We start from the raw sequence: 14,053 nt of genomic DNA, 5'->3' as shown, positions 1-14,053 counted from the left end.
TTCAGTATTTTATCTTAAACAAAGGGAAATAAAGTGTAAATAATCCAGTGCCTTTATTTTCTCTCCCTCTAAATAAAAGCACACATTTCTTTTGTTCCACTGTAAGTGACACTGTGGTTAAGGTGAGGAAAAACAAACACATTCCTAAACTGTGCCTAGCTCACCAAGTATTAATGCTGTAGGTAATTTTCAGGTCCATTTCTAGCACTATAAACTGTAAATTATTCCAATCTCAGGATAAAATATTTTGGCTTTTTGTATACAGTAAATGAACTATTGTGGAAGCATCCCATGTGTATCAATGATTCAATACAGAGTCTAGCACAGGAAAAATGCATTGTTTGTTTATATGGTTGTTTGGCATGCCTGCTGTGTAAAGGTGCAGAAAGGCCTGTTTCTTCCTGTATCAGAGTTACTTTTTCTTTATCAAAGTACGAAGATATTTCAGTCAGAGAATAGTGCCAACCGAGCCATTTATTTTAGAGAAATCTGTTTTATAACGTAGGCTTCAGTTAAAAAAAAAAAAAAAAAGTTATTCAGGGAAATCAAAGTTACTGTTCTGCCGGTAGTATTCAAAGTGTGGTGCTTTTTAGGGCTGTGCTAGTGTTATCTTGTATTACAGAGGAGGCAAGGCTCCTTAAATAACATTTCCAGAAAACTCTTCAGATTTGACCTGGTCGGGGTTTCATTCCGATTAGTTAACAGGTAGGCATGTGTGCCTCATTTTGCAAGACAGATGCCTGCTTGGAATACTGTACACAGCCAGGCAATTTCTGTGAGGATCTAAATCAGGATGGTGCAAACCCAGCTCTTTAGATGTTGTTTTCCAATAATATGTTGAACAGAAAGAGCCCAGTTGCCTAGGTAACAAGCCAGAGTCACTGAGCAAGGTTCATTTTAGTTAATGAAATGATAAAAGGAAAAGAATGATGGATCCAGTTGTTCTAAACTGCTACCATGAATATGGAGATAGAGAAAAAAGTGTGTGTTTAAGGTCAGCAGGGAAGCTGTTTCAGGCAGGCTGTCCTAACTGGGCCAAGGAAGTAAAACCCAGAACGGTGAGAAAATCAGTGTGCTCTGAGTGGCTTCACTAACAATGCCTGGAGTGCCAGATGTGCTTGGGAATGCTGTTTAGGTTTGTTTTGGGGTATTTTCGTGAGCAGCCCTGCCCAGATGTGGCAGTTGGGGTGAATGGGGCCTGGTTGTGGGGGACATCTGAGGGGTGAGGGGTGGTTACTGGCTGTGAGGCTGTGGAGAAGCTTCCAGAAGGAGGTGGGCAGCGCACACCAGCAACAGCCAATTGTCAGGTGCCACCTGTCTGAATGAACCAATCAGCTGGGTGTTCTTAGCCCTGTAGCAGAGGGCGGGAGGAGTGTGCTAGGAGAGCTGCACACCCCGAGGAGAGACCTAGGGCGCTGGCCTGCCTGGGTTCTCCCCTGGACAGGGAGGTTGTGTAACTTGTAAATCTGTGATTAAAGTGTGTCTGAGTCGATCTAGTCCCCACACTGCCAGTTTGGTTTAGAACAGTGCAATTGGAGCACGGCCAAGAGCGGTTGCATGGCCGTGCAGTACTTGAGAAATAAAACATGGTAGGAAATGGCTGTTTGGAGATTAGCTCTTGTTCCAGACTCATTGAAGCAGTGTAGCTTTAGAAATACATCCTTTAAAATTGAAGAGTAAGCTATATACTGTCCTGTCACAGACTAAAGGAATGTCCTTGTTTGATTCAGACATACCCCATGTGACAAGCGAGGTGGAGGCTTTCTCACTTCTGAAGAGAAGTGGGTAGCAGCAGTGAATTTTAAAATGGAGGCTATAAATGGCAAGCTAAAACTCCAAGTGCTAGTAATTGCAGCTAATCTCTTGCACACATTGGGTTATCTGAAATTCATGGCATGTGAAAGAAAATGAAGAAGGCTGAGTGAAGCAAGAGGAGGATACAGAACCTTTTCTTAACTCAGGTCTATTGATCTGAATACTAGTGAAAGTTAAAACCATTTTAAAAATACTACCCTTACCAAAGATATTAGAGATGACATTTTTCTGCTCTGTAGATAAATGAGGAAACAACTATAAATGTCTAATGCTTTTAGCAAATACTGATTTCCTGCTTTCTTAGCTTGCAAAAAACATGCTGCTTCATAGTGTTCAGTGAATAGTCTGTCACTTGAGCAAAGTGAGGGAAGATCAATGAAGTCCTATGGCAAAGTATTAGCATCTTAGTGAAGAACTGAGCCCCTGTATTCATATAAATCGCAGGTAGGGAGCAGTTCTGTAACACTTCCTTCCCTACCTCCTGCATTAAATAAGGAGTAAAATGCATGTATCCTATAAAGAGTTTCTATGGAGCTGGATTATTTACTTGGATTTTCATAATTTGTGCTTTATCCTTATTCATGTGAGTATACGGAGCTGACAACAAATAAAGTTTGCTCTGTGCAAAGTTTGCAGAGTTACTTTCTTCATGCAGTGGAACTTGGGAATTGGAAGCAGCCGTGGATGAATTTTGGTCTTATGTACAGTTCTGAAGGCTGGGCAAGGAATATATGTCTCTTGGTTTTGTCTAGGACAAGCTCACCTTTAAAATGAGAAGAAGCAAAGTCTGTTCACTTGTGGATATCACATTAGTCTTCTAAAAATAATACAGATTTGTTTTAAGTAATTCAGTATTTCAAATACATGTTCTTTTTTCTCACTTAAGTACTTTTCTGCTAAATAAACAAGGGGCTTTTCAGATTTTTCATAATATGGAGCAAAATGGACTGGTCTATTACTAGGCTTCTTTCCTTCTGTTGAAATATCTGGTCTGCCTTTAAGGTTCCAGTGCAGAGTGGAAAGTTGGGTTCTCCTGTTTCACTCATGTACTCCTATTCCTGTGTTATACTCCTTACTGGAAAGGCTTCATCTCCTAAAACAGGCGAGAAGGGAGGTTGTTCACAACCTGAAGCAAAGAACAAGAGGTGTGAAGATGTGTAAACATCCGACAAATATTTATTATTTTAATTGCTGTATACTAAATTAAGGCTTGTCACACTTTGAACATGAGATAGCCATACCTGGTTTGTGTTTGCTAGGCAGTCTTTCAATACAGAGCCTCTATTTTAGCAATCAAATAGGAAGGGGCTCACATAGCTCTTCAGCACTGCAAGTCTATAATCCACCAAGCATATTCCTAGGGTTATATTTCAAAATACATGAGTACTAGGACATACCTGCTTTCTTAAAAAAGTATTAAGGATATATACTTCTTCATAATCAAGAGACTGTGTGTGGAGTTTAAAGACCAAGGTTAGTTGCATAGGTCCTGAATACAGGTTTGGAACTGTCCGTGCTAGTGATGAGACCAATCTTACGAAGGACTAGCACAGTTTGGAGAAAATTACTTGTCTCTGATAACCAGCTAAAGACATTTGAGATGTTTTGCAGTGGTACATTGTGTCAGAAATTGGCTTAAAAAAACCCAACACAACAACAAAAAAACCCCAACTAACCAAAAAAACCCTCTTGCCACATAGGGTCTCTAACAAGATACATCTCTGTATCTCGGGTGTGTTTTATTTACTGGCTTACAACAAGCAATCTCTAGGCACAATTTTCATTACAAAGTCATCAAAATTAAGTCTCGCTGCAAGAACATTGCGTTTTACAATGCTCAGTGTGATTTTTTTCAATGGATTAATTAACATAGCTGTTAAGACATAACTTTTATGGTCTTCAAATTGAAATTTAAATGAATAATGATATATTTTTTAATACTAATCACAGTTAGGTATCTATACCAGTTTATGCATCATTAAAATTATAAAAAGTAATTGTGTGGAAATATTTCTCCTTAAATATGGTACACTAAAATACTTTCTCTTTCCTAGTTCTGAAACTTTAGTACAACAGAAGATACTGATAAAAGTATTTTCTGTAAATAAACCTCTCTGGAAGCGGTGTCGTCTGCTGCACTTCAAGTGTTTGTGCTCCTGCTTTTATCATACAATAGTTTTCACTACTGTGACTTCACAAATTACTGCAGGATACAAATATAGTGGGTGTGTGTGTAGGAGCAGCCATTGCGCTGTCAGCTTCCAGCCTTGATTACCTTATGGTAATCTGTGTTCAGTACTATTTTCTAGTGTGCTGTGGAAGAAGGCAAGCACCAGCATAATTAAAGATTGGATTGTAATGCAAATACCTGCAAAATCATCACATAAGAATGAAGAATGCCTGCATAAAATTCAGTATTATTACAATGTAGTATTGCTTTGTGACATCACTTTGATTTTGTTTGCTTTATGTCTTTTTGCTGGTTTTGAACTTACTCATTTTTGTTTCAGTTTCCATTTCTTTTAGTTGTCAGAAAAGGGTAAACTGGCTATTAGAATTCTTTCTTCATAATATTTTTCAATTGGAAGGGTTTTTAGGTGCTTGCTAAAAGTATAGTCTTGAATCTGTAAAGCTAATACATATCTATTTTAATGCTATTAATAAGCACTTAAAAAGGATTATTGAAGTAAATCTGCTTTAGCCTTTAGTCATGTGTGTTTTTATGTAATATTCTGTAATAACTTCTTGACATATTGACACAACTTAAATAGTTTTTTTCCTTTTAAATGAGAAAAGGAGAGAAAACAGAGAAGAACTAAACATATTCTTTATATGCTAACCTTACTTTTTTATATGCTAACCTTATTACTTTTCTTGCAGGAAATCCTGGCTGAGTAAAGTTGGAAGCCCAAGTTCTCGCATAGATCGAACAAATTTTTCCAATGAAAAGGAGATTTCCAAGCTTGACTTCTCAGGATTTAGCACTAGATACTAATAGAAGAAAACATCACTAAGCACAAAACCATGACGTTTCTGCTGCATGATATTTTTTGTGCCTCCATAAAATGTCACAAGAGTATTTGGATGATTTCTGTACTAGAGATAAACATAAATGGTCCCTGTTCACATGAAGTAAGAATTCTTAGTTGCTGTATTAGACATTTTACACCATGACTGTCAATATTTAATATCTAAAATGCTAATATCTAATTTATTGCATCTTGAAAGCTGGATAAATGGTTAAAAGTGCCAGTGATCATTTGTGCACAATGAGACTTGTTATATATAACCACATGGCACGTAATCTTTACACTGTGATTCATGTTTTACATGCAAAATAATTAATGTATGTTCTACTGTTCGTAACCTCACCAAAAATACTTAACTATAGAGCTGGAACACTAAGAGTTCTATTGTAACAGCTCTGTATTATAGATCATGTTATTTGTGATAATTAGTTAAGATATAGCGGTACTTTAAATTAAATGTATGTTGCCTCAAACTAAGTTTATCTAACCAGCTCTTGTTTAAAATTCTCTGTAATTATGCAGATAAGTCTTGGAACAAGATGATGAAATGTGTGGCCTCTCATCCTTTTTTCCTTGTCTACCTGCAGCTTACATCCATACTGACTATAAAGGATGTTTTGATCTTTTTGCTTTTTTGATGTTCTTACTAAAGGAAAATAACTGAAATATTCAATTTATTGATGTGTATTTGCTCCTTAGTTAACAATGTATGTTGGAACCTGATTTAACATGATGCATCCACACACATCATATCAAGTACATGAAAGGTCCTGAGAAACTTGAGTTATGTGCTTGCAATAAATACTGGATAAGTCTTTGCAGTATTGGATCTAATTCTCATATGTAGTGCTTTTTTCACAGGCACCAAGGAGTCTATCAGGGCTGGAGCAGACCTATATCCTCACTTCTCAAGGACTTCTGTGTCAGGATTAGTACATACTGGAAGACTTTGGTTAGATCTCTCATATATCCAAGCAGGGACCTGCATGATCGGCAGTATTCTCAGTTAATCAAGATTGGTGTGATCATGCTATGCTGGAGGCTCAGGCTGTAAGTCCCTGTGAGAAGTGTGTAGTACATAAAGTGCAGTAATACTGCAGTAACGTGATCATGCGGCCTCGACTTGGCTCCGAGCATGGGCAGAGCCTGCTGTTGTCTGCCTGCGATCTATCTAAGATGCCCTTCATGGGGATAATTAAGCTGGTATTTCCACTGCCTGGTCTGTATCTTTTCTAAGGGTAGGTAGTGTCAATTTAGGCTAATCATCAAATTTGCAGTTTATTTTTTTTTTTATTTCAGGAGAGGACATTTCATAACTTAAGCATTGTGCTTTTTCATCTGTGCAGAGCAAGGTGTGCATAGAAAGGTATTTCTACTGACTACTAGATTTATTTTCACTGGGCCTTTGTGCATTAAGCAGTAAGATCTCCTTTCTAGAATTTGGAGGAGTTATTTATAAATTGTTATAGTTCAAACTGCACTTGTCTTCTATGATTATACACAAGCATCCTTTGTTGAAGTCATTGTCAATAACTCTTGATCAACTCAAATGGTAAATGGCAAAGTTCACGTGTAGCGGTAGCTCAATAGCTGTTACATCCTCTCTGAAAATTGTATCCTGCAGAACAGAAGTAGTTTACATTTTCCTTGAAGCTACCTGGCAGAAAATACCCCCTCAAAGGCATTTCCAGCCAAGTTGCTTTGCTTATATTTTGAGCAACAATGATAGAGGAAGGCAGGAAACAAATGGGACATCAGATACACAGGAAGAGGAGTCAAAGATGAAATTGTTGTTTCGATGTGTTGGTATGGCTGGAGCTGGATGCTCATAAGGACTCAGTTATTTTAACCTGACTCCACTAGAAATTCAAGGCTTGAGGAGGGGGAAGCAGCTATTTAAAGTGCTCACTTTTGGGGGGAGAAAATGTGCAGGTAGAGAATTTTCTCAAAGTTGAAAGATGAAGAAATCTGTATGTAACTTTCTCACATATTCAAAACCAAAAAAATACTTGAAGTCTTGATATGAGCACTACACCAAGAATTTTAGAGTGCTTTTCTTTTCCTCACCAAGAAGTTTTTCAGCAGAAGTTATTTCTAATATGGTATTAAGCAAATATAATTCCTGTAATCTGCGGCCTATATACTGTAGGCCAGACCTCTTGTTAAGCCTGTTACAAGGGTGTTTTTCTCTATCTGTGTGACAACACTCAGCCTCTGCTTTTGCACGTTTTGAGCCTATCTGAGAAAAGGTTGATTCTGGAATACATCTATAACCTTCTTCTTTGTTTGCGAGTCAGCAATACTGATGTTTTCTATTTTCAGCATCCACTTCCCTCACCTCAGTGTTATGACAAGAAGCAAAAAATACATGCAAGTTCTTTAGTGAGTTTAGCTCTTAGTTTCTGACATTATTCAAAACTAAAATAGATGTACTTTGTGTTGTGCCATAATATATTTAACAGTTTTCTAACAGTGCTAAATAAATAGCACATAGTATGTGTTTCATTCTTAGAGAGGTTAAGATTTCGCTGAGCAAATAAGCATTACAGGTGTGTCTGTTTCCCAGAAACCCTGGGCAGGGTTTTCAAAGGAAGAGAAAAAGGGAATAAATATCACATTCCATACCTTCAAAGTTGTGGGAAGTCTTATAGCCAGTTGTACTTCTGGAATATACTCATGTAGAGTTTTCTGAAGTGCTGGGGACAAAGGGATCTCTTCCATTATGCTTCCTCATTCTAGCTGAAGATGGTGGCCCAAGGTGGTGGTAAGGGTAATAATAATATATAACATAGAAAAAACGTATGTCCCTGTGAATTTAGGCATTACTGAGGCCAAAGCCCATCTGTTATCAAGCTGAGGAATTAATACTTGACTTACTGAGTGCTGCTGGCATCCTGATGCATGGCCATGGGGAAATGCCTTCACAGACATTTTAGGCTCTTTTTACATTGCATTGAAATCAAAATGTAATGCATCATACCTGTTCTTAACTGTTGTTGCACAGCCATGTTTTATTCATGCAAATGCCTGCAGTACAGTTAGGATCCCGTATTTGTCAAGGCATATAGCCAGCTTGAGAAGTAACTTGCTTTATGCACAGGGCAATGTTTGATTTGCACAAACTGGCACCTGCCTTACTTGTGGGTAGATATCAAACTTGTAGGACTTTTGGCCAGGTGATCATCAGCAATAAGCAAATAATCCTGCATCTCCTTGGGGATATGCTGCACACAAAATGGAGGCTTGTACTGACTGCAAGAAAGAGAATAGATTGAAGTTTCTAAGTAGCTTACATGAGATGGTGTTGTCAAAAGCATGTTGAAACGAAGTGGTCTAGAAGACAGTGTGTCATTGTTGCTCTCCTGAAAAGGCTATTATAAGTGAACAGATACCAGTTTGTTTTTTATAACTTGGGTGACTTTTTCCAAGACAGATATTCAAAGACTGTTCAAAGTAATTTCTGTTCTCTGTCTGAAAGATCCCTCAGATGGAGGCAGGATGCAGTCCTGCAGTCCAAGCAGGTCAAGGCTTAATGGTGAGCCTGTGGTGTGGCAGGAGATGGTGGTAACTTCCATTTGTCAGCTTCCTGGGTAGGCTAGTGAGGCTGGCCTATGTGCTAGTGAATTCAGGGGTTCTGAAGTTGGATGAAGAGCTCATCAGAGGGATTGGATGAGTCTGGGCAAGACACCTTTGCATTTGGGGAGACTTGAGCCATCTGTAGAACTTGGTTGCTTGGAAGTATTTTTCCATGCTGCAAGTCACGTGTTGCTGTGTTACTGCAACTAATGAAGTGTTGCCTTGCACTTCGTGCATTAATCTTATCATTTTATTTAATCCTCAGATTCTGTTAAAGTATCATGAGTCCAAAGTCATCCAATTTGTGGAAATACAGTGTGTGCAGAACATCAGAGCAGTATCTCTAGATTTAATGAAAACAGCATTGATTTTGAGGAGCCAAAGAATTCCAATGGTAAGATGGAAAAAAAGGCAAGAACAGTTGGCTAATTAGACGTCAAAACTAAGTTGACACCTTTTTCCTTTTGTACTACATACTAATATCACTTAGTTATAACTGTAGATATCCTTTAATTTTATTTTGACTTATTTTTTAAAAATGCAATTTAGGAAGAACAAATTATGTGTAGGCCAGCTCCATTCTTGCTGTAAGTGGAAATAGTTTCCACCTACCTAAAGAGGATTGAGACTTCTGAAAGTCTGTTCCCATTATTTCCAGGTTATTTGTGAATTCTGGACAATGCTGACTTTCTTGAAGGAAAATTTTGTGCCTGACTTGTATTCCACCGTAATTTAACATTAAGACCAGACATTTTAATTAAAATTGGAGCTTAACTCCTAAATGGCCAGGCAATTTAAAAAATTTATGGGTTGGTTTATATTTGATTAAAGAATAAAAAAAATAATCTTCCCTAAGCAGTGTACAGAAGTGAGAGCATTCTGCCTCATCAGGAGTGATGGAATCATGTATTATGCTATCTATTCTCAATACTTAAAATGTTGTAATGCAGAATAGGAATGTTCTGCTATACCTACTCATTCTTAAGCCTTCGTACAGAGAAAAGCATGATGGTATCTCCTACCATACTTTCTCTTACATGACACCAATCTGTCACTTCCTATTTTCTTGGTATCCTCTGGAGCTGCCTTTCTTGGCTTGCTTTGTTCTTAGAAAACTGTATGCATGTTTGCTGCTGGAATCCTCTTACTAGACAGAATGAACTGGATTAGTCAAGAGAGCGTACTGATTAATGCATAGCTACGTCCTACTACCCACTGAAAGTACTCTAATTTGAAGGGAACACTGTAATGAAAGATGAGGGCAAAAATTGGTGTATGCTATAATGTTTTTCAAAAGTTTGTTTATACAGTGGCAATACTGTAAATTGGAATTTCTGTAGTATTGTTCATTCTTCAAGGCTCCTCACAGTATCTTATGTAGTGGGTATAAGTACTAGTATTAAAGAGTCAGAAGTTATTTCTGCATCAAAACCAAAAAACATTGCACAGACTTAAAATAACTACTCTTGCCCCAGTTCATTTGATATTAATACTGACATAACTGAACAAGAAATACTGAAATGGAAGATTAAAGGAGGAGCAACCTCAGTTCTGATTAAAAGGGCTGCAGAAATGGATTGAAAGGTTTTACTAGTCAAAATTCAAGAATGGTTTAAGTAATGATGAGGTTATTAGTTGTCTTTCACAATTAGGTGATCTTATTATAATAGTTAATTTACATAAGTACAAATATAAATATATAAAAATCTTTTCTGATGAATCACTTAAATCCGTTGTCAGATGTAATCACCTTTATATGAGAAGGTAGCAGCATGAAGAATTACACTCTAAACAAGCATTAATGGAGGAGTATGAGAAGTTTGGCCCAATATCATCAGAGGGGAGATCTGCTCTTTGAAAAGGCAGTGTGGGTTCTCTTGTAGCTGTGCAAATAACTTCTTGGTATTAACTAATGCCCATGATTCCTCTATTTTAGAAATAGGATAGTTTTGTAACATTTCTTTCTGCATTTGAGTTGTTCCTGAATGTGGACAATAGGTTTTAAGCCATGTTTTTGGTTCACAGACATTTGATCAGCGTCAAGAAGTAAATTTTGTCCAGCATAACCATGCACTGGTGTCTACTCCAGAAAAAAGGAACAATACCCTTTAGGCTCTTTGAGACCAATTCTTTTCCAGATCTGCTATGCGTAGCACACTAAAACCAGGCTGAATTGGAGGTATACCCAGAATCCCTAGGTTTCTCCGTTAGCTGAAAGGTAACCTGGCATTCAGTTGTATTTGGCAGGGAGATAACAAAATGAACAATGGAGAGACACAGGCTCTGACCTCGGAGGCAGTAACTTATGTTCTATTGGAATGCTGCCATGGCCTTCAGTGAGAACAATAATTGGTCATGCAACTGGAGGAACACTACGAAGCAAGGAAACGCATTATTAATGGGACAGTGTTTGAGAAGTGGTAGATAAGATAAAGATACTAAGTCACTTTCTTGGTGCTGGCTTTGGTTTTCTCCTACTTAAAGAAGCATCACTGTGGCTTCAGGAACAGTATAAAAGCCTGAACTTTATTGCATGAAGTTCACCACTTGAAAACATGCCAGATGCTGTGCTATCCCAAGCAAACAAGCAATTACTAATTTGTAGTTAAGAAGTTGTTCTGCAAAGAGCAGGAGCAGAGATAAGTGGATACATACAACCCTGAGAAGCATTAATAGTAATAACTAAAATTCCAGCTGAGGCATAGGGATGGTAAATAGAGCAGGAAGGGTGTGGGAACTGGACTTTTAAAAAGCTCTGTGTGGAGAAATTTACCTGAAGTTGTTTATTTGGAGCTGCAGTCAATGGTATCACTGGAGATTTAGTTCTTGGTGAGCAGTATAAACAGAAAATAGCTAGGTGGGGAAGAGGGTCTCAGCAGAAGAGGTTCTATCTTGAAAGGAATTCTTGAGCTTGAGAAGGCATTCAGGAGCAAAAGCTCAGGAGATGTGTTTGGAACATGAAAAGCAAGGTCAAAATAATATATCAACTGCTAAGAGAATCATCTGTTGACATGGCAGCATCTTGGTGCTCCGGGCAGATTACACAGTTGGGGACATTTGAGACTTACTGTGAGTCTTCTACAACTGTTGCTGATGTTTTGTATTTTTTCCCTGTTCAAAAACAACTACCCTCATAACATTCCTATGACATATACTACTACTGAACTATATGACTAGAGTACTGCTGAGCAGCTTAGTTGACTTGGGAGGAGAAATCTTAGCACCAGGTAGGAAAATACGTGTGAATTGATGTGTATCTCCAGATAAGGGAGGGGTTATAATAGTAACATCTCTTATCAGAAATAACCATGTCTGCAGTCAGGAAATAGGCAGACAAAAAATTTGCAGACCAAGTTAAAACTAATCAATGACCCACTATATAACTCAGAGAGAAAAAAAAACCTGTTCAGTTTTCTAAGTTTGCTGACACTTTCAAAACAAAATGATGACTAAATAGTAATGTGTACTCCAAAGAATGAGTGATATACCAAGATGAATAGGATTTAGGCACTATTTATCACAGTTAAGCCATTGCCTGAATACCATAATGCTGATTACTTAAATTCATTATGCAGACAGTATAATCTAGCAGTCAGTAATGTGCCTGCGAGAAGGAAGAAACTATTTCTGTCATTTCAAACTGAACTGTAGGCACACAGTGATTGACAAGATTGGGCTTTCTCTTATTTCTAAGATATGGTACTAACATTCGCAACAACACTTTGATCTGAAACAAAGTCCATTAAACCCATTGAATTCTTACATTCTACTGTTTAAAGTATTCACAACTGTGAAATTCACCACTGCTGATGAAGGACCCATTTTCTACCTTTGGTCTTTCAGTAATATCATGACATTTAACCTAGTCTGAACCTGATGTTTCTCAAACTGAGAAATGCATTTTTTGATTCCTCTAGACTCTTAGCTCTCCAAGTTTGCTGGATTCAGATAAGCATGCAGTGTTTTGTGATAAATGCCTTCCCGAAGCTTTCCTGCCTAGAACCGCCAGATGAATAAGAATACTTAGTGCCTTTCAACTTCCAGTCACACAACTACTTTATCAAAGGTAGGAAGTATGATTTGCCAGACATTTGGAAACTAAGGCACAGAAAGGTTAAAAGTTTTTCTGGTTTAGATAGTAATTTCAGCTGTAAAAAGGGATATTTACACCTTTGGAACTCTCAAACTTTGGGATTGTAAAGCTCACTCAGCACCAAGGTGCAGGTTAGAATAGAGCATAGTACCTTCACATGCAGGAACTTGAGCAAACCATATTTGTACTTAATGGATACAGAGGTATGTCAATGTGTACATGTAAGACATGTTGGAGATACTTGCATCATCTCTGTTTAAATAGCTGGCAGCGCATGGGTGCACTTCTAGCTTGTGTTTATGTGACCAGCATTTGTCCTATGGAATAAACAGTAGTTCATTTTTACGGTGTTAATACTCACTGCTGAGATTCTTGTCATCAGAGTGTTACAGCTCTGCACACAGTTATTTGTAAAAATTATCACTTACGAAATAACAATTTTGTTCTGACTTAGCCATAGAACTTACTCTTTAGGTGGTAGGAAACCTTGCACTCCTGAGCTGCCCTTTTCTTCAGTGGAAATTCTGTAATATTTTGAGAAGAAAAGAAAAAGAAGGAACAGAAATAGCCACAACTTCTGAAATTTTTGGCTTAGTCAAGATATGTTCAAAGTGCACACATGTTCTGAATGAAGTAACTTAATTGTTCTGAAAATACTGAGATGGCAGTTCTGCTTATGAGACATGCTTACAGGTTTTCAGCCAGGCAAAAAGGACAGATCCTAATGAATAAGGCCTGCAGTGCTTATTTTGCTTCTTACACTATCTAATATTGAAGTAAGTCAGCAGAGTGTTTTATGTACACATGCAGGATGGGTTGCAGTGACTGCTTTTAACCTTTCAGATGGCTTGTGATACAACTGAATGCTAGGAGCTATTTTAGTGTCTGATACAAAGACTAGTTAATCACTTTAGTACTGCATCTTCAAATATAGTGTTGGCTTAAAGAGAATGGCAAGAATTCTACTGTACACCTAATGAACCCCTCTTACGTCAGTGGTGCAAAATTTCACCTTCTGTTTCTAGGTGATGTACTTTCCCTCCCCGCCAGGCCCAGCCAGTTTCCTCTGAGTCATGCACATACTGTCCTTTTTTTACCCTGTTAGCAAGAAATTAGTGGGAAGGGGAAAACATAAAGCCCAGTAGCAAATCAGCTTCCTATCTGGCAGCTCTGCTGACCAGCAGCTGTTTACCTCCGGGTAGCACTCTTCACTCACTGGTTGCTTTTTTAACTTTTTAGTTTAGTATTCATGATGTGTAGGGAATGAAATCACATGGGAAAGCTGAGGTACTTGTTTAATGTCCTCTTTCCTTTTTTCTAAAAGCCATGGCCAGGACTTAATTTGCATTTTTAAAAAACTGTCTCTGGGGGAATGGAGACACTAAAAGCTGTAGTGGATATGACATGGCTGTGTTAATTAACATGGTTTGATATGCTTAATACACACTTGCCTTGAAGCAAATAGCCTAGGAATCCAACTCATGTTTGGTCCTGGGGAAAAGCCTGGATACATTGTTTTGCTCTGTAGCAAGCCTGTAGG

At 38.0% G+C, this 14,053-nt stretch overlaps 1 protein-coding gene across 3 annotated transcripts in view; it reads left to right on the top strand.

Annotated features, from left to right (window-relative positions):
• The window catches only part of ACYP2 (acylphosphatase 2), a 46,660-nt gene extending 41,000 nt beyond the window's left edge, over positions 1–5,660 (top strand). For 2 of the 3 annotated variants that reach the window (XM_069787718.1, XM_069787717.1), the window contains one exon: positions 4,696–5,660. In XM_069787718.1, the coding sequence (XP_069643819.1) occupies positions 4,696–4,713 (18 nt within the window). In that variant the 3' untranslated portion in view covers positions 4,714–5,660. The remainder of the gene's footprint in view (positions 1–4,695) is intronic. The other variant, XM_069787716.1, reaches the window with a different exon arrangement.
• Positions 5,661–14,053: the final 8,393 nt, after the last annotated feature.

This window comes from Haliaeetus albicilla, chromosome 7 (genome assembly GCF_947461875.1).
Source record: "Haliaeetus albicilla chromosome 7, bHalAlb1.1, whole genome shotgun sequence".
NCBI classification, from domain to species: Eukaryota; Metazoa; Chordata; class Aves; order Accipitriformes; family Accipitridae; genus Haliaeetus; species Haliaeetus albicilla.
This window is presented reverse-complemented; position numbering and strand designations above follow the sequence as displayed.